The sequence below is a fragment of the Tachypleus tridentatus genome, chromosome 9 (genome assembly GCF_004210375.1).
Source record: "Tachypleus tridentatus isolate NWPU-2018 chromosome 9, ASM421037v1, whole genome shotgun sequence".
Taxonomy (NCBI): Eukaryota; Metazoa; Arthropoda; class Merostomata; order Xiphosura; family Limulidae; genus Tachypleus; species Tachypleus tridentatus.
In genome coordinates, this window is record NC_134833.1 from 98810893 (window position 1) to 98832049 (window position 21157).

At 30.1% G+C, this 21157-nt stretch overlaps 1 protein-coding gene across 6 annotated transcripts in view; it reads left to right on the forward strand.

Moving 5' to 3' along the window:
- The window catches only part of LOC143225852 (uncharacterized), a 77274-nt gene that overhangs the window by 46856 nt on the left and 9261 nt on the right, over positions 1 to 21157 (forward strand). For all 6 annotated transcript variants that reach the window (XR_013014107.1, XM_076455979.1, XM_076455983.1 and 3 more), the window contains 5 exons: positions 3544 to 3662; positions 9676 to 9825; positions 10530 to 15180; positions 18511 to 18661; positions 20237 to 20446. Coding sequence is in view for 5 of the 6 variants with exons in the window: in XM_076455979.1 (XP_076312094.1) it covers positions 3544 to 3662; positions 9676 to 9825; positions 10530 to 15180; positions 18511 to 18661; positions 20237 to 20446 (5281 nt within the window). In the remaining variant the exon portion in view is untranslated. The remainder of the gene's footprint in view (positions 1 to 3543; positions 3663 to 9675; positions 9826 to 10529; positions 15181 to 18510; positions 18662 to 20236; positions 20447 to 21157) is intronic.

Consider the following 21157-nt stretch of genomic DNA (forward strand, 5'->3'; position numbering starts at 1 on the left):
TTTTTTGTAGCTGTGTATATAGCACAAAGTTGAATTACATTAAATAGAAAAGAATTTTAATTTATGTTTAAAAAAAACATGCAATGACATAAAATTATATGAATTCTTTTCTTTGTATCTGTTCATGTAATTTTCACATTTTTCTCAGTAATTGGTTTGTTTTAATAGTTTTACATTGTGCTGTAAGAGTTTATATATTTTGCATTCCTAAAGTGATTTGGAATTTTATGCAATTACATTAAATATTAGAAAATGTTTGGGCTATTTTTAAATAAAACTGATTTTCCTAAAGAGTAAATCAAGTAACTATGCTAATAACAGGAGATTTGATAAAATATATTTTGAAGCAATCATGAATTCTTTTAAACTGAGTCTGTGCCAATAAATATATATAGACTTGAAATAAGTATGCAAGACACATTGAAACAGTCTATTCAAACTTGCCAAAACAATCAAAATAATGTGTATATTGCATCTTTTAACAATGGACAGCCATTTTTTTTTTGTACAGGTAAATTGATTGAACTGGCATTATTCCTTTCAGATTTACTCTAAGTTGATGACTTTCTATGAATTCTGTTCTAAACTGATTAAAACTCACTTAGTTAAATCAACAACACTACTTACCCAGAGCAACTTAACACTACCCATATGACTTGTTATTTCCATTCAAACATAGGAAAGGTTGTAACCCTGATATACCATTTGGCTTACTATTGGAGAAGATTACTGTCAACATTCTTGAACAAGGTGCAGATTTACAGCACCTTCCATGGTAGACCAGGTTTTATCTCAAAAAATAACAAAGAACAAAGGTTGCTTGAATGAAAGCCACTAGAACAATTTCTTGACCACATATTCTTGAAAATCATGCATACCTAGAAAAAAAATGAATAATTATATTACATTAAAATAAAAAAGTGGAAAGGCATGGTATGTCTGCATAAATTCCTGTCAAACTTTAAGTATATATATATATATTATATTTTAGTGAAAATAAATATGTTTTGTTAAAGTTAAGTAAATGAAATCACAAGGAAGGACTGCATTAAAAACAGCAAATCTAAACCTTTAACTAATTAGAAAACAACCTGAAACAGAAATAAATAAACTGCAATAATTGAAAAGATCCCAGGGTACAAACTATAATGTGCAATAAATGAAATGTACCCTGGGTTTTGGCAGAAGTAGAACCCACATTCTGGTGGGGATACACTGTCTATTGGTCTTAACCTCCATTTTCCAGTGTCACATAAGAAATAAAAGAATAGAAGTAGATATTAGGAGTAAAATGGAGGCTAAGACTGATAGATGGTGTATCCCCACTGCAATGTGGGTCCTACTTCCACAGTCACCTCCAAAACCTAGGGTATATTTCATAATCCCACATTATAGTTTGTACCCTAAGACATTTTCAATTAGTGCAGCATTTTTTAAGTTATAACAAACTTTTATATAGATGTGGTATAAGGATTCTTCTACAGTAGGTGTCTATGACTTGTTAGCAATAAATTTGAACAGTAAACAGACAGCAAGCAATGTTGTAAAATAATATATACAGAACAAGTTAAACACATGTACAACCTTCGGTGGACTTGGTAGATAGCCCAGTGTGGCTTTGCTATAAGAAAACACACAAATGTACAAATATTCTTTACACTATGTACCTTGAATACTATATAGTTCTCTTCTTTGTGTAAAAAGTCTACTAAGGTTAACTGAATTGCTTTAGAATCCATTTGGCAAGCCAAGCTATTTTTCTCAAGTTTTATCATGATACTGTCAGTGAATAATTAATTTATGCTGCCTTATGGGTCACCACAGTTGAATCCTGAACTTTCAATAATTGTCTTCTGTTTGTCAAACTCCACACATGTTGGTTTAATTAGTTTAGAACACCTTTAACAAGACATTATTTTCCTTATTGCTATCAAACTGTTAATGTCACTTCAAAATATCAACCATTATGGCTATTCACTCCCTTAATGGTTAGCTTTACATTTTCTTATTCTTCTCTAACTGAACTTGCCCTTTCTTGACTTGACTTTTATTCTGATCTTGCTCATTTAGTCACCAATATTCACATGTTTATCACTTAAGCTTTTAGAATTGTCTATTGCCTCTAAACCTATAAATTGCAAACATAATGTATAACTCCTACCAACTTAAGTAACCAAACTTTTCACAATTATCACCTTTAAAATAATTTATTTTAACTCTCTTTTTATGAAAAACTCAGCAATTGTAAAATATTAACTTACAAAATGAATTAAGTAATAATAATACCTACACTACACAGTCTTGTATATCCAACACACCCATTTATATAATATTATGAGTTGAATATAAGAAAGTTACATAGAAAAGTAACAATTTAAATAGAACTTAAATTTATGTATATATATGTATATATAGCAAGTGTACTGATGTTATTTCTGGTTTGTTTGTTTTTGTTTTGTTTTTAAGCCAGAGTTTTAGTTGATATCTAAAGAGTAAATTACAAGCAGCATAAGTGAACTGTACTTTCTGTTCAAAAACGTTTGTGATAGCAAAGGTTAAAAAAATAGAATAGGTTGTTGTATATAATGTTTCTGTAAGATTTGAGAGTGGTTTGAAGGCCTGGTGTTTAGGATGCTCTACTCGTAAGCTACAGATCATGGATCTGCATCCCTCTTACTAAACATACTTACACTTTTAGTTGTGAGGGCACTATAATGTGATAGTCAATCCCACAATCTGTTGAAGAATAGCTCAGGAATTGGTGGAAGGTGGTATTGACCAGCTGCTTTTCCTCTAGTCTGTCATTGCTAAAATTAGAGATGGCCTGAGCAGATAGACATCAAATAGCTTTGTGCAAAATTCAAAACAAATAAATAATTATATTGATTTGATAATCTCATCAACATTTTGTGAGATCTACTTCAGCAGATACTTCTGCTACTAAGATATGTTTGTGTATGCTATTATTTTTTATCATATATATATCTTGGCTCTGCTCCATTTTGTTGCTGAATTTATATGAGTAAATATAAAAGTATATTTTCTGATTCAAGTGATAATAATTTTTCATTACTTTGTTTTTTTTTTTACATAACTGACTTATGAACTTTAGTAATGTAATATCAAAATCTGAAATTTTGCTCGGTATGTTTAAAAATTATTGTTTTTTTAGAATCAATCAATAGCTGACAATTTTACACAAAGGTAAATTGTGTTTTTTACATGAAAAATAACTATTTTTTTAAGTTAATGTGTGTAAACTTTTACATGTAAATAATACAAAAATTTTAGCTTTTCCTTCATACAGTATTTGTCACATGTAATATGTAGCACTTACAGTACATTAATCTGCATTTTTGGTCTCAAAATATATTACTGGCTGTTTTATTTCCATGTTTGAAAGTTTAATAATGTTTGATTATTTTGAATTAAAGGTTGTCAGATGAAGTAGGAAATATATTTGGAAGATCATTTTTTTGTATCTATTTTATAGAATTGTTATGAAACTTGCTGATTCTAAAAATAATACCTTAACTGTTTCAGGACGACTATTACTGTCTTGGTGATATTGCTATTCCTGTCCGATGGTGCTCACCTGAATCATTACAGTGTACAGAATCTTCAATTGAAACAAAAGTATTAACAAAAAAAACTAATGTCTGGTAAGATATGTAATTTGCTAAGTTAATTAAAGAACTGCCTTTTATCTCCTAATGTAGTGAAAGGGAAAAAAATAAAATTCACAGTGAATGTGTAATGTACTGAGTTCAAATTTTATGTTGTAGCAGCTATCATTCCCTAAGTAACAGTAAAGATTTATTGAGAGTGAAGTAATTTTGAAAGCTGTTTTAATCATTAATGTTTGTATAGGTGAGCAGTTTTACCTTTTCCTGGTAAATGTTGCTGGAAGTTTTGTTCAACATTCATGTGACATAACACACTTATCATTGTAATAAAAAATGTATACCTTAACATTAACAAAGCAATATTCCCTCCCTGTTTGTTGTATGTATGGTGTATTTAATTGTACTTTACTCACCACAGAAAACCTATATTTATATAAGATATGAAGAAAATCTGGTATCAATGTTACTAATTTATTCTTTTATATTATACAGTGGATAAGATATTTAAGATACTAAATACCATTCCTCATAAGTAACTTAGTGACAAGTGTTGAATCCATTGATAGATCTGGCCTCATTTAATTTTAGTATACCTCACTATTCATTGCCTTCCAGTGCCATTTTGCTTATTTGTGAGCATTATGTAACATAAAGGGGGAAACAAAATAATTTTACACATACATAAAAATATATATCACATATTGCTTTAAACATAAGGGAGAAAAATCATTTCACTGTCTTTTCAATCAGTTATATGCTACTCGGTAATAATTATCATTTACGTAATACCAAATTTAGATTGCATTATTATTTAGGTCAAATAGTAATAATTATAACTGATTTAATGTAATTTTATTATTACCCTTAATTGTAAATTTTTATTTGAAAAAAAAAGTGAGACCTGGTGTAACGTTCAATAGCATAGATAAATTTTGGGACATTTCACCCTTTATCAAAGGCAAGAGCAAACCAAAGATTGTGGCTTGGCATCTTGTAGTAATGGAAAGTTGTCTGTGGTGTTTAAATAATGTTACTGATATTTGATAAAATTCAAATATAAACTGAATTTTAATTTTCTGTATGTATCCTGAGTGTTACAAAATACTGAGTTGGTAACATTAATGTGACTTATTTTTCAAATACTTGCATATTTGTGTCTGTGCACGTGTGTGTGTGTGTATATATATATAGTTACTTGTATGTTACTTGTAATGTGTAAAAGAAATTTTATGAAAATTTTTGAATATGTTGGCTAATATTAACATTGTTTGCCATAAAGCTAACTTGCCAGTAATTGTCTCAGAGTTATGCATCACAGCCTCACAGTTTTCTCAGATCTAAGTAATGGTTCAGATTAATTATTTATTTAAAGTAATGCTAAATGTATTGTGAACTGTAATGAAGCACAGAAAATTTGAATACAAGTAAATTGATGAATAAAATAAACTCATATATTTGCACATATGTGTATTAAAGTACAGACGTTTTATGTAATATGGGAGTATTTAAAATGAGTAAATACTTACATGTATAGATGTTTAATGCATTATATTAAAACAGTTTTGAATGTACAACTTATTGGTTGTTACAGCTAATACTTGTGTAAAGTTACTATAGGCATAATGGTATGTATCAGAACTATATTTAGACATTTTATTTTATAGGTGGTGTGATGCCACAGGAAAATGATGATAACTTTTAGGAAGTGTAATTATGTAACAGTTCTTTCTGATGCAAAATATATGTACCTTTAGATCATAAGGATGTGTTCAGATTAGGGATTATGAATTTCCAAGATAGATGTTACCCCTTGTACTTATTGATATTTGAAAATAAAGGAATATTGGTAAACTTAGGGGTATCAAACCATCCAGGAAGAGACCTACAACAAATTTTATTCTAGCTGTGACAAGCAAAGTGTGTTGTAACAGGTGAGAATCTGGGAAAAAAAAATAGCAATCCATGTGCCACAAGCAAAAGTATGCAACACAAGAAAGTTCACAGTCTGGAGGTATTACATGGATCAGATGTACACAAGTACTTCCATGACATGTCTGTTCAACCATTGCTACATATTTTAAGCAGTTGGAGAATGAAATGGGTGCTCATACTATTTCATACAAATCCATACTACTTAACTCTACTGAATGCAGTGCCTGTTGTGCAACCAGATTGTCGAAATTGGTGCTAAAACTGTCATCATCCTTGTAAAGTAGATGAAATATGAAAAACCAGCAGTGAAGAGTGATGTGTTTTGTAGCCTCATGACAGAATATCTTTCAATTGAATTTATACTAAAGAATTATTGTCAAGATGCATAATTCTGAGAAAGTGCATGAATAGGCATAGCAACATAAACTGTAAATATGTGGTGAGGCTCCTTAACTGTTTTAATATAGTATACCCAACCTTATGTAATCCGCATGTATTTACAATTGCTAATGCACAATACATAAAAACTCTTAAATCAATTTTTTTAAGATGTATATAAAATATGTAGACATATTTACAATACTAGCTGTACCTTTTACATACCTTATGAAGGGATTTTAGCACATCTTTCGTATAGATAATATAAAATGTTTTTGATGAAAACCTCAAAATGCAAGACTTCTTATACCTGTGAACTTAAAATGTTAAAAAGGGAAGAAGAGAGAGCTGTTGTCCTGTACATATAGAGGGGGGGATGTTCTAGTTCACAACATCCCCTGCAGTAGGATGTGGGAGAATGGCTTCCCTACAGTTTCTTTGACAATAACAGGAAACATTTTATAAAACAAGATGGATTGGTTGCCAAAGAAATATTTCTGAAATAATTTATGACCAGGTTTATTATGTAATTGGAAGTGAAATGTATTAAAATGAAACAAACAGAAAGAAGAAAAATATTGTTGCTTGCAGCTAGTTAACATGCATGCCATCATAGAGGTAAAAACATTATACCCTTTCTAATAGGCTAGATGTATATACTGTGTAAAAAAAAAAAAAAAATTAAATAATTATTCTTTTTCCCAAACTTATAAAATTCTTAGAGCCTTACAATTAATTAGGCTTTTTCATTATTTCAGATAAATTTGAGTACATTTTTATTGCATGTACTAATGATAGTTTTATAATAAAATTGTTGAAAAAGCTTTTCCAAAATATTTATTATAGCCATTATCTTTTTGTTTATTATAAAAATATTTAACATTAATTAAAATGGAGATTTGTACATATTTTAAAATATCTAATCATTTATAGGAATACCTGTTAATTTAAAAACATTTTTGTCATAGTTAAAAAGCAACTTCATTCATGAAAGGTTAATTGAAGAGCTAAAAGTTATATTAAATGTACATATTTTATTGTTTCTTCTAATAATAGCTAATTTGGATAACTTTATAACTGTTAAATCATCAGTATGTTTATAACTATATTATGCTGTTGCCATAAATTTAATCAGTCAGAAATGTTCTTTAGTAATAAAATTAATATAACTTATTTGGGCAAGTGGCAAACTTTGGAAAACCAATGAATTGTTTATATATTTTACTTCTAAAATGAATAAAATTATTATAAACACATTATGAAAGTAAGTTTTATGTTAGAATTTTGTTAAACTAATGTTATTGCATTCCTCTAAGAAGAGTTATTTAGTTAAAATTTAAGTTACTTTAAGAGGATTTTTGGGTTCAGCATATAAAACTGTAAAATTGAACATTTTCTGACATTTAAATTTCAGTAATGTGTATGCAACTTTTAGACTATGATATATATAATATTAACATATTTCATGAAGTTGTCTAGACATTTGTTGAGCATAATAAATATTGTTTAAATAGTTTTTGTTTAAACTTGTTATAGAATAGATCTTTCAGACATTTAAATTTCAGTAATGTTTATGCAACTTTTAGACTATGATATATCTAATCTTAACATATTTCATCAAGTTGTCTAGACATTTGTTGAGCATAATAAATATTGTTTAAATAGTTTTTGTTTAAACTTGTTACAGAATAGATCTTAAATGTTCATGAAACTTTGGTGTAATATAGATGATAGGAAACTGATGATTGATGACATTAATTTGGAATTTTCTGGATATAGGTAAAGATAAAACTACATATAACATGTTAACTAAAAAAAATATTTTCTTTCTACATATAATAATTCTGTATTATTGAAAAATTTTCATATAAGTATGTTTTAACATCATAGGACTTCATCTAATGAAGTAGTAAAGATACAAGTTAATCATAGAGATACCACTAGTGTTAAATGCATTTTACTGTTGCAGTATTTTGCTGATTTCTTCCATAAGTTTTGTGTTCTAAAGTAGTAATAATGCTAACTTTGGAACTTTTACTTATAAATTTTAATTAAGAGTAAGATAGTGCAATTCTCTGTGGGAATGTGAATAATGCAAACTATGCTCCAAAAGAAAAAGTACATTGATAAACCTGAATTTTGCACCCCGACACTAATGAAAAAATTAATCTATCAGAAGGTTTAAATTAACCACATTTTTTAAAATATATTCAAAGAAGTTATTTTTAAACCTGTATTTATCTTCCCAGAAAGTTAGTTTGAAATTTCCAATAAATCATACTATTAAATATCAAGATGAAAAACTCCTTTTATAGTCTGTGTTACATGATGTGCTTTTCATGTGTTGTTTTAGCATTAGTTTTTAATGAAATTATTTTGTGGTTGTACTACACAGGCCACATATATTCCATGAAATTGGTTTTTAATATGCTAATCAGCAAGATATGTAACAACCACAGTCAGTATAAGGTCATGGTGGAATAGGATGTATCATTACTACATTTTGATATTGTTTAACATTTTGTAGGTGATGTGCTGCCACTTTTTTTTTTTTGAGGGGAAGAGTATGTAAGAGCCCTTCTAGATGCAAAAAATTTTCATACACTCAGAAAGATAGAAAAATTGTGCTCATATCAGAGATTTAGAATTTCTAAGATGAGTTTATCCCTTATACTTTATGACACCAAAAAAACAAAAGAATGTGTATCACGATCGTATATAAAGAGTCCTGGAATAATACCCAAGTCATGATGAACAAAATGTTGCAATTTATAAGAGATCAGAATCTATGTATATAAAGTTCAGGGGAAAAAACATCCACATGTCCCAGGTACCAATATGCAATGTAATCATTAAAGATCTTTGTCTGGAAATGAAGCTAACAATGTTTCTAGTTGTTCATCCTTTTCAGCAGTTGCATACTTCAAGCAATTATTGTTAAAGTTGTTTTCTAGTTGGTGGAAAAGTACTGCATAGAGTTTATTATATATATATGAACTTCAGTCAATAAGTAATTTCTGCTACTTGCATAGAAATATATTTGAAATTGAATCGAAGAATTCAACAGATTAGTGACAAAGACTTTAAGAACTCCTCAGAAAGACTTCAAGCATATTTCAAGCAAATGGAAAATGAAATGGTATTCATGCTATTCTGTACAAAGATACACTTGATAAATTGCATGGTTATCATCAAACACTGAATAGATTATGTAAATCCATCTGGTGTACTATGGACATGACAACCTAATAGCAGAGTATTTTGCAGTGAAAACTAAACTGCAAGACTATTGTCAAGATGCATGATAGCCATACAGAACATGACCACAAGTGGTAGCATAATCTTTTGAGGGCCCAAAATGATTTTAATATAATCTACTCAATTATATATATATGTATTTACATTATTATGTGCAACCTAGAGTATTTTACTCTTGTATATTTATCTTGATGATGGTTGCATATTTTGTGGTTTGTTAATTTCTCTTAAGCTATAAATTGTTTCCTGTATTCTTTATGTCAAGAAAGGGGCATTTTCATATGAAACCCTTCTGCCTTTTGTTATTCTCTAAGTAAACCTGAATTAGACGTTATTCTAAGTAATGATTTTATTTTACACAATGTGCTGTTAAAGCTTATTATGGATAATAGAATAATCTTGAGTTGTAATAATGCAGTAAACCTCTATAAAATTATACAATTTAAAATAATACCTTTTGTAATTCTTTCACACACACTAGGTCATTTGGTATAGTTTTGTGGGAGTTATTTGAGTTTGGGAAACTGCCCTACCAGGAGCTTAGCAATGATGATGTCATTCAGAAAGTTATTATTGAAAAAACTGTACTGTTGGATCAACCTACTACAGCCTGTGTTCATAGTGACAAAATGTATGTTTAAATTTATGTATGGAGTAAGTGAGATATTTTGAATAGAAATATAAAGAAATGTGCTTACAAAGTAGAATTTCCATTTACCTCCATCTGTTGTAAAACAAATCAAATATAAAAATCAACACTACATTAAGTTATAGGATAGTTAGTAATGTATTTATGTAAAAGTATGATTCATAGCCTGTATAGAAGCAATTAATGTTTTAATGTGGTGACTAATGTTCCTTTATGTATAAGTTAGCTACATTTGTGTGTATTTTGTTTTCTCTGTTATGATAATAATTATATTGTTGTTTCATATATTTTGATATTGTTATGTTTCAAGTAATCATTTCATATTTTTAAAAGTTAGTAATGCTGTGTTAGAAAGTCACGTAGTTTCCTTCCTTTTGGAATTAGTAGAATTTCCATAGCACATTGGCTTTCACCATTTTAGGTCTCCTCAAATTGAATTTTTCAAATTTTTATATCAGTTTTCAAATAAATAAAATTTTTCACTATAAAAACGTAAGATCTTAGAAATTGAAATCTTAAAGAAAAAAAGCATCACTGTTATTTTTATAGGGAATAAAACCAAAGTTTTGGAAAAATACTTATAATGACTTACTGTACATGAACTATGATCTTGAAATTCTCTGATATTTTAAAAAGAAGTTTATGATATATATACTTAAACACAGTTATTTTATCATATCTTCTAGATATCAGGTTATGAAACTTTGCTGGGTTGAAAGTGAAGAAGAACTTGAGATGCACTCACTGGTAGCTTCATTGACACATTTGTATAAAAACAAAAATGTCACTTCCATTGGGAGTGAAGATTTTGAGAGTAAATGGCAAGCCTTGCATACAATTCCTAGGGAATATAGTCTTCCTTTTACAGATGCTTCCAGCCACATCAGAAAATTTGAAAATGATTTTATTCCTGAAACTACTGTACATGGCCATGCTCAAAAAATAGATAGCTTAATGTCTTCCACAGACTTATCCCTGTTGCCATGTGAGATACCATCATATGAATCTTTTGTAATAGGTGATGAAGATCTACCTGAAAATGTATCTCCTAGTTTACAGAACCTTAGTAGGAGCATAGAAGGGTCATCAACTCAGGCAGAACACATCACAGGAAATACCTGTGAGGAGATACCTGAAACAGAACTACTATCTTATCAAAACTTTGATGGTAGCAACAAAAGTGAATCCATTTATCAAGATGGAGACAATATACCATTTACAGGAATGACACAGCTAATGACATCTACTGGGTGTAACAAATCTGATATTATCAGTGTCACTTTGGCTGAGGAAACTTCTGAATCTCTGTGTAACCTAAATAATACTTTTTTAACTTCTAGAGATATGTTCCAGAATGACCTTCAAACTGCTAACAGAGTTCAGGAGGTCTTAGAAGCCAGTGTTACTACTACAGAGATCAATGTCAAACCAGTAGAACTTGACAGTTTTGACACCCATGATAAACAGAATGATGATTTGAATAAAAGTGCAATTAGTTGTAGTTTCAAAAAAACAGGCTCTTTGCATTTCCAATCAACAAGAACCTTTCAACATTGTAACTCTGGTAAAGATGAAGATTTTTCCTTTACTGATGAACTACTATCTGATAAACAAGTGTTAGAACTTGCTGAATGTGACACTGAAAATGTTGATAGTGGATCTGATGTGATTGACTTTCAGGGTACTAGACACAAGAATCTAAAACTGTATGACACAACAGTAAATCTCTATACAGCTGATCTGGCCTTGACTGATAAAAGCCATACAAGTTCTCGGGAGCTTGATGGAGTGAGATCTGACTCTTATAAAACAATATCTGAGAATTTTGTATTGGAAGAAAACTTTTCAGAAAGAATATCAACAAATTTATTGGGAAAAGATTATGAAGAGAAGAAAGACAGTGAAAATTTAGAAAAATATGTTTCAGCACAATTAGTTATAAACAATTCTGTGGAGGATGGTCTGTTACCTTCTGTTGAGGAGGATTTCAAGAGAATAGAGCATACTTCATTTGACACTTCTGTGGAAACAGAAAGATCATTTCTCCATAAAAATAAAAAAAATTCAAGTGCTCAATTTGATGCTGCAGACTCTATGATTAGTGGAGAAAATTCATTTGTGAAAAACATTTCTATTGAAAATTTTCATTTGTTAGAAAACAAAAAAACAGTGCCTGTTCTACAAACCTGTTTTGATAAAGCAGTTGATGAGAAAGATTTAACTTTTGAAAAATCTGGATTTTTATTTTTAAGTGATAATTACCTGTATAACACTGAAATGATTGCTGTCACATCTGATTATGTTGGTAAAGATGATTCATTTTGTGGACTACCAGAATCTGAAAATCAACAGTTTGGAGCTTATAAATCTAAATTAGGTGCAGATCTTTTGTGGAAAGACAAACAAAAATTGTTTGGATATGGTGATGAATTTGAAAAACATGAAAGTAGAGGTGATTATGTATCTGAGGAAAATCATAGTGTTATTGATGATTTAAATAAATGCTCAACTTTCATGTTCTCTGAAGATAATTTCAACTCTGAAGTAGAAGAGAAACCAGTAACTCCACTTAAGGAATCTCTGGAAAATGCAGAAGATGATGTTCAGGATTTCAATTGTGAGAATGGATTTGAAACAAAAAAAAGACAAGTGAAGAATTTAGGTGTAGAGGAAGATAATGTAGAACGGCTTAATGTGTGTTGTGAATTTGTGGACTTGTCAATAATTAAAAACCAGGGTACAGTTATAGATGGTGATAAGAGTATTATAAATTTAAGAGAAAAGCAAATGATAGGAACTTTTCAACAGAAAAATGTGGATTCTCTGTTGACAGAAAATAATTTTATATGTTTTGTGCCTCAGAATTCTTCAACAAGTAGTGCCCTTGAAGAGAGTACAGAAGATTTGACATCTTCAAGTCATCTAATAGCAGAGTGTAGCTCATTAAAGGCTATTAGTTTTGATGAAATTCAAGAAGATGCTAAACAACCAAGAGAACTTTTGGATAGTAATATGGTTGAACATACAAGTTCAAAAGCTTTAAAACCATCATTTGAGAATCATTCAGTTAACTATGTAAAACAAGATTTTTGTGGTAATGAACTTTCAACATCCAGCGGAGAAGTTTATTTTGATGTTTCTGGAAGTAATGCTGGATATAGTAGTGACATGGATGATGTACTGAAGGTGAAGCAAAGTATTAATAATGAAAATTTTCAAGTTGAATGTGATAAACCACAGGATGAAATTGTAGGCAATATTATATGTAAACAGAGCAGTCAGAAAATATTGTCTTCCTCATTTAAACTTAAACCAGCAGAATCAAGTAATTATGTATCTCAACAGAAAACTAATATTAACTGTGATTTTCCTACAATGGATATTGAAGAAACTGATGATAAGTATATTTCTGGTGTATATTCTGGCATTACTGTTTCTTCCACAGATGAAAAGGAAGATAGCATTGATGATAAAAAAGAGCTAGCAGGTGATGATGTATATGAACAAAGCAATCAAAAAGTATCATCTGCTTTTCATTTGATTGGGATAAATAAGCAAACTATTGAGAAAACAGCTGAATTTGTCACTGAGGACAACACAAGTTCCTGTGTAGAGACTTTTGAGCACATGTACTTGGGGTCTTCTACAGGTGTAGAAAATCATAATAGTGATTTCTTACCCAGTAATTACACAGAAGTTTCTGAATTACAAGAAAATAAGCATCATGATATAACAGTTGAGTTTTTAGAATTTGAAGAACATGATTATTGTGTTCCAACATCATGGGTACATAAATCCATGCCATGTAGAGAGTTTAGTACTGTTAACAGACCTATCAGACAGTTATCTGAAAGTATTTCCAGTAACAGTCATAACATTTGTGAGAAATCAGAGTCTGAAAAAATAACTTCTGAAACTATTCCCGTGATAAATTCTGATATTGAAACAATGTTTTATGAAAATACCATTATTTCTTCACCCAAAATACTTGAAAGTGTTGAAGAAAGTACATCGAGCTTGGCACCAAAGATGGCAAATATTATGGCTGTTAGTGAAGAAGTAGAGATGTTGCCACCTTGTGAGAACATCAGTGATAATGAAGATGATGTCAAAAATGACAATTGCACCAGTAATACTTCACCCAATAAAGATAAAACACAAAGTGATTCTCTTTCAGATCAGCAGTTGGAAGATTATTTTTATGTTAACAGTGGTATCGGTAATGCTTCAATGGAAGGTAACAGGTCACTAAAAGTTGACAAAACAAGTGATAACTTTTTTGATGAAACTGTTGAAACAACTCAGAGACAGAGTGAAAAGATGTCTTATACAGACATATCCAAAAGTCATGCTGAGAACTATTTGAAAGATATCTTGGATAATGTTTGTAATGCAGAAAAAATAGGTGAAAGGTCTGATGTGAATGAAAGTCAGCCTGTATTAGTGAAAACAGATTGCATACTGTATGGAAACAGAAAGGAAGGAATGTGTTCTACTTCATCAAAAGAAGATTATTTTGACTCTTCTGAATCACTTCATAATGACCAAGGTACTTTTGGTTCAAATTCTGCTGTTAAAGTTATTCATGAAGGTGACAGTGAGTTCTTCAAATTGTCACAGGAAGTACCTCACATTTTGGTAACTGGAGAAGATAATGGTGTTTCTTCTTTGACAGGTCAAAACAACTGTATTTCTTTTAATTCACTGTCTGGCAGAGTCAGTCCCATTGAATTCATCAATCAGAAACCAGTTGCTAATGGTCAATCCAAAGTAATTCAGGAAATGCCTAATGAACTGTTTGGTTTCAATGATAAATTAGTTTATTCAAGTGGGCATTACAGTGATTATCCCTTAGTTTTAGAAAATCCAAAAGGTGAACTGATTTTTGAAGGGGAACACATTCTAGCTGGTGAGGAGAGCTTAACCTTCTTTTCTAGCCAAGAAATTGATCATTGCAAAGAAGCTGAAGTTAGAAGAAAACATCAGAATCAAGAAACTCTCATTTTGGCTGAATCTGATCTACCAGAACTAGAATTCACTACCAAAGAGACAGAGAAAAAAAGAGGTGTGCATGTACTTCATACAGTGAACTATAATGTTCACAGATCTGAAGTGGAGAGTGATACAGATGACACAAGTAGTACTGGTACATCATGTAGTTCAACATCAGGTTCATTTGAGTGTCTAAATTTAAAATTTAAGGATAAATCATCAGAGAAAGATCTTGAAAAATGGCATAAAGAAGATGGTAAACCAGAAGAAGAGGAGGATAACGTTACTGCCTGGAATAGTAGTGCCACCCCCACCAGAAGTATTCTTCTGTCTCCAGAAAAGAAGGTGTGAATATATATAATGTAGAGATTTAAAATTTTCTGTAGGATATTAACCAAGTAATTTGTTTCTGTGTTCATGTGAAATGAATATATGTACATATACAAATATATAATTATTCATTCCGTAATGACAATTAGCACATGTCCATAATAAACATTTTTTTAAGCAAATGGAGAACTTCTTGTATGGATATTTCCTAGCATATGCAAAGTCATGTAGTAATTGATAAGTAGTTAATGATTAAAGGATATAGTTAATATTTTCTGTTGTATGAGACTATTATATAATTGTCTTATAGCAGTTTGTTACTTAAAAATTGAATATTTTAAACCACTACAGTTTCATTTACTCTTATTGGTTGCAGGACCTGATCTGTTTCTAAATATAAAAGTTTAAACTACAGTCATGTATAGTAAAAATATGTGATGGTATTTCAGGTGATTATAAATTCAGGTGATTGAGCTTGCAGATAACTGTTAGTCTATATTCTTGTCATGGCTCCTAACTTATTGAAATTAGGGATCTTTTCTATATGTGTTATCAAATGTTATATGCTGACAAAACGAGAAGTGCTGCAATACACATACGCATTATGTACATTGCTTTAGATGAAGGAAAATATAAAAATTGGCCAATATTTTCTGGTACTGCATACCATCACTTCTTTCTTCAGAGTAGTTGTGTACCAGCAATTCTCATCATAACCAGAAATATGTATCATACTGCTATTTTTTTCCCCTTTTTAATGTGGACCAGCAGTGACCTTTGTGTGAGGATAGAAGTTTTATGAAAATGAAAGTTAAGAAAATATTTAAGATATGTTTTAGAAGGATTAGTGTCATCAATAAATATAATAATATTAAAAATAATGGATTATTTTCATTTGGAAGTTTATTTCTAAGAAATCGAAATACAAATCCTGTTGAATTATTTAAGGTTAGATTCTAAGCACTTGTATATTTACTTTTAATACCTACATCCCTTAAGTTCACACAATGCCTATCATAAACAAGCTCACTGTAATGAACTGTGCACATGAAGTAACAATACAATGTTATTTCAATATTATGTGGTTCTTTAATTATTATACTCCACTTTCAAGTCAAATAAATAAATTTAGAAAATTTTCCAACAATTGATGAGACAGACTATTATGAACATTTTAGAACAGTATGCTGTAGAGTTAACAAAAAAATATTTGAATGAAGTAATGTCTGTACAGTATCTCAAGCATGTGATTTTTGTTCTGAGTATTTGAGTCTTTAGAAACTGTCTTAACAAATACTAGGTATAATTTACAGCTGTAATGGTTACAGCAAATACATGTGTATACAAGTACTTTTTTACCAATGAATAGTGGGAATGACCACCACTTATAACATCTCCACGGCTGAAAGAAAGGGCCATATTTGTTTAAAAAGTAATATTAATTTAACTTTAAACAAAATTGGTAAGTATGCTAAGTGAAGTTGCGTACAGTACTGATCGGTAATAAATAGCTGACGTGATGTAGGTCTACTTTAATTGGTAAGTATATGTAGAAATGCTTCACAGTACTGATTAATAATAAATGACTTATATGATGTAAGTGTACTTTAATTGGTAAGTATGCCATGTAGAGATGTTTCACAGTACTGAAACAAAACCTAAATAAACATTCAGTTGTATTTATTGGATAAAGACATAATGGGGGAAACCCTCAGATAAGTGGATAGCACACCAGCCTTTTTAATAAGACCCATATTCAAATTCTGGCCACAACTATCTGAAGGTGGTAACAAGTTAGCAGCTGAAATGTTGGATAAAAATTAAATAGAAATTAGTATCCGATAGTTAAGTAAAAAAGAAAATAGATTAAGGTAGCTGATGATCATTTCAGCTACTAAGAATTATATCTTGTATCTGATTATCACAGCTTTACAGAAAATTTTAATATTAGATGAAAATAATATTGTAGTATATATGTGCAATAGCAAAATGATCATGAGATATACTTTGTTAGGTATCATGAGCTACTTAATAGTAAATTCTTTAATTTGACTGAAATGACCAAGAGTTTATGTAATGACCTTTCTTATAGGATACCATCTTTGAAGAATACTTAGATATTGTCTCAACAAACCTGGTTGAGGGTTTTATTCATTCAGCTCTGTACCAGTTATCCAACAGGATTTTTAGAATTTACATTATGGAAAATACTTTTGCTCTAGAGAAAGCTATACATTTGACTTGTTTTGCTTTTAATGCTGATCTTGTCCCACTATATCTTGTATATGGACATATCAACTGCAAAGAATTGATATTTTCTTGGCATCTTACGTTTAGATGGCAGGTATAAGAACACGTACAAGAAAATGTTATTCCAAGTACAAAGTTTTAGTATGAACAAGTAGCAGCCACTTCTCACACTAACAATTTTTGTATCTGTTGGTTGGTACATTGCATTGTTATTGTTCCATACCTTGCTGATGAATGACATATTGATGCAGCATTTACACATCATATTTATTTTGAGATGATGTGCGTGTTTTGGATAGAGGTTTTATGAATGAGTTAAACCTCCTTCATGAACTGAGCATCACAGAAGTGCATTAGATGGGAAAAGAAATAAATGGTTACATAATACAGTGAAAGCAGATTTCTGTTTTTTTAAAACATTATGAAAGAATTATCAATATGTCATACAAAAATGCCTAATTTCAGAAAGAAGAAAATGGTTTTAGAACATTTACAGATAATTTCATTGTAGGTATTATCTGATGGATACATCAGCTGAAGGAAATTTTTCTAAGCATATAGAGTTATTGTCAGAAAGCCAAAGCTTTATATGTACATCAGAGATCTTTGTTCTGTGACCCAATCTTCTGGTGCTTCTTTGTGAATCTTCCTTTTTTTTTCATTTAATTAATCTGTTCTAATTAGCATACAACTCACTTAAATTCTTATAATTATAACTTTTCTTTCTTCTAAGATTGAAGCTGATTGGCCAAAGGAAAGATTCAATGTTTATAGAATAAATGTTAAGAGCTAAAAGTGTGCATTATTATAGCTAGGTATCCAACTGCTTGAATATATATTTTAATTTAAAAAATAGTAGAAAATCATATTGATTTAAAAATAGCTTGAGTTTTGTGTTTTCATTTTAAAGAATTTTGTTTCTTAAATCTTAAAAGATTGTAGTTAAATTTATGCTGGGCCTTTTAGTTTTCAAGGTATTGACCATTTGGTAGACACTGTAACTGTATAGTTGAGTGAGGCAAACAAGTAGATATAGTTGCATTGTAAATGTATTCCAGGATAGTATTTTAAAAAAGGTAATGTTATTTAATGCAGCTACTTGGAATGAAGAAAAGTGTATCCTTTCATGAAGATCATCCAGTATATGTATACAGTTATCCACCAGAAGTAGATAGTGATGATGACCTGGAAGATGTAGGTAATATAGAAGATTTTTGCTGGAACCTAGACTATGGAAATTATGCAGGTATAGAAAAAAAATTAATTTGTTAAACCTATTTACACAAGCATTAGCAGAAAATAATTTTTTAAATCTGAATCTTTCACCTCACCATTATTTGTTAATTGGGCTACCTATACTGTTGGTATTCTGCCTTTAAAGGATATTACAGCATCTAAAAACAATGAAAACACTGTTCTTTTAGTTCTATAAATAAGGCAAGTCACTGTCCACTTAGTTTTTATTCATGAAAAATATCCAACCAGCTGTAACCAAAATTACAAGGATTAATTTTGGCAATATGCATACACCAGTTATGTTATGTATCTGTATTATGTTAATATTTTCCTTTGAATTTAACATTCTCAATAAAAATATAAGTAGTTGTCAAGTACCAAAGTTACTATTAAAGTCTCAATCTAAACATTTGGTTTACCTCCTTTGACAGTCATCTCCCTTCTAACAAGTTTCTCTTTCACTAGTACTCTGGAAACATAATGTAAACAATTAATTAAAACTTCTTGAAGTGGAAGGTAATTATGTGGTCAACATTGATGCCAAGTGACCTTCATCACAGATCCTGTAGAAGGTTTTTGGGGTAAATTACATAACAACATAATTCTTTTTTTATTACACCAGTTTTAATCCTTTCTTTGTATTTTCAGGCTTTGTCATGCTAAGGCTACACACATTGTCCACAGTAGCTCTGTAAAGAATATGTATTGTTATGTAATGGGCTCTCAAATGCTTTAGGAATCGGTAGGAATTTTGCAAACATGTTGGGATTACAGAATTTTATTATTTATTGGAGGATTCCAAATATTTCAAATCATTGTTTATTAAAACAAAACAGCTTGTCTAACTAGGCTAACATCTACTTTATTTTCTCGTAAAGCTTAAATGATCTCTTAAATTTGTGATGTTGTCAGGAAAGCTAAGCCTAAGTAGTAGATCTGTTCTACTTATTTCCAACAAAATGCTATGACAGTAATATTCATCAGTGATATGTACAACACATAGTTACAAAAATAGATAAACTGTTATTTTACAAAACAAGAGTTTGTTTTGGTACTTGTCACAAGAAACAATTCAGTAAAAGGCAGATATTGCATACTATATGTGCTTTGCATCAATAGACTTCTAGAGATTGCCAAGATGCAAATTATTATTATTGAAAACTACTGAAATTATACAGAAAGTATTATTTTACAGTACTTTTTTGTTTCAGGCAATCATAATAGATTTTGTATAAAAAGTTAAAAGCAAAACCTTTAACAACAGGTTACTATAATTTTAAGCTTTTTCATGTGTGAGAAGATTATTTGCAACATTGAAATTATTTCTTCTGTTTTACTGAGAGCCTAAGTAGTATTTTTGTCTTATTTATACCATAACAAGAAATGTGTAAAATTATTCTATTAGCTGCATGTTCAGTTTTTGCAAGAAAACAAAGTGCCCCACTCTGTGAGCAGGTTCATTAATGCCAAAACTCTGCTGTGAAACTTGAATGTTAGTTTAGTATATGGTACACACAAATAAGTGACAAGCAGTGTGTTTGTAAGTGCTTATATGATATGACTTATAAAGAGTTTGACCTTTCAGATTGGGATTTCCAACCATCATTGGATGATGATCAGGATGTAGAGGAGGATGTTATTGAGGTGGAAGACTTGAAGGATAGCTACAATAATTTTATCCGTTATAAACCTTTACCCTTGTCAGCGCATCAAAGCACAAGTTTGTACACAATTGTGGGTATAACTGACGAAGAACTTGCAGAGACTGGAGAAGATGATCTTGATAGTATAGAAGGTTATTTTTCATTTGATTGTATTAATTAAATTAGAATTGAGTGTAATACTTTGCTAATTAATGTATAAATCACAAGTGTTGGACTTTGTATGAAAAATCACTTTTTTTTTCAAGATATTTAGCATACTCTTTAAATGATCATCTAGATGTAATGAATTAAAATTGGTCACATCTGTGAAATGGACAAGTAGAGGTACTGCAAAAATTAATAATATTTTTCATTACTCAGCTCTAATTCTGTCAAAGTACAGTGTATTGTTCATTTTACAGTATTTGAATACTTTCATCTGTGCAGAAATGGCTAAATATGGAAGTTTAAGACATACAACAACTACTGTATATGTGAAAAACTAAAAACTTTATATAAAGTGTTCACATGTATTATTCTCTGAATTCTTTGTGGACGTTTCAGTTTATAGACATCTTGTAAAATTCCAGTACTTATATTGCCAGGGATATCAAGTAAGCACCAGAAAAAATAAATTATTCTCACCAGTTTCTTGTTAAAGTATTATACGATTTACCTTATCACCTCTTTTAAAGTTTAAATTCCTGAAAAGACCTAATGTAAAGATGAATCCAAAGAACAAATCATGAGAGTTTTTAAAAATGTCTCAAGTATCTGAGAAGTTGAAAACTTAAAAAAAATAATTTATAGCCTATTCCATGGGTTCCCAAACTTTCTCAGCACAAGACCCACCAGAAAAGTTT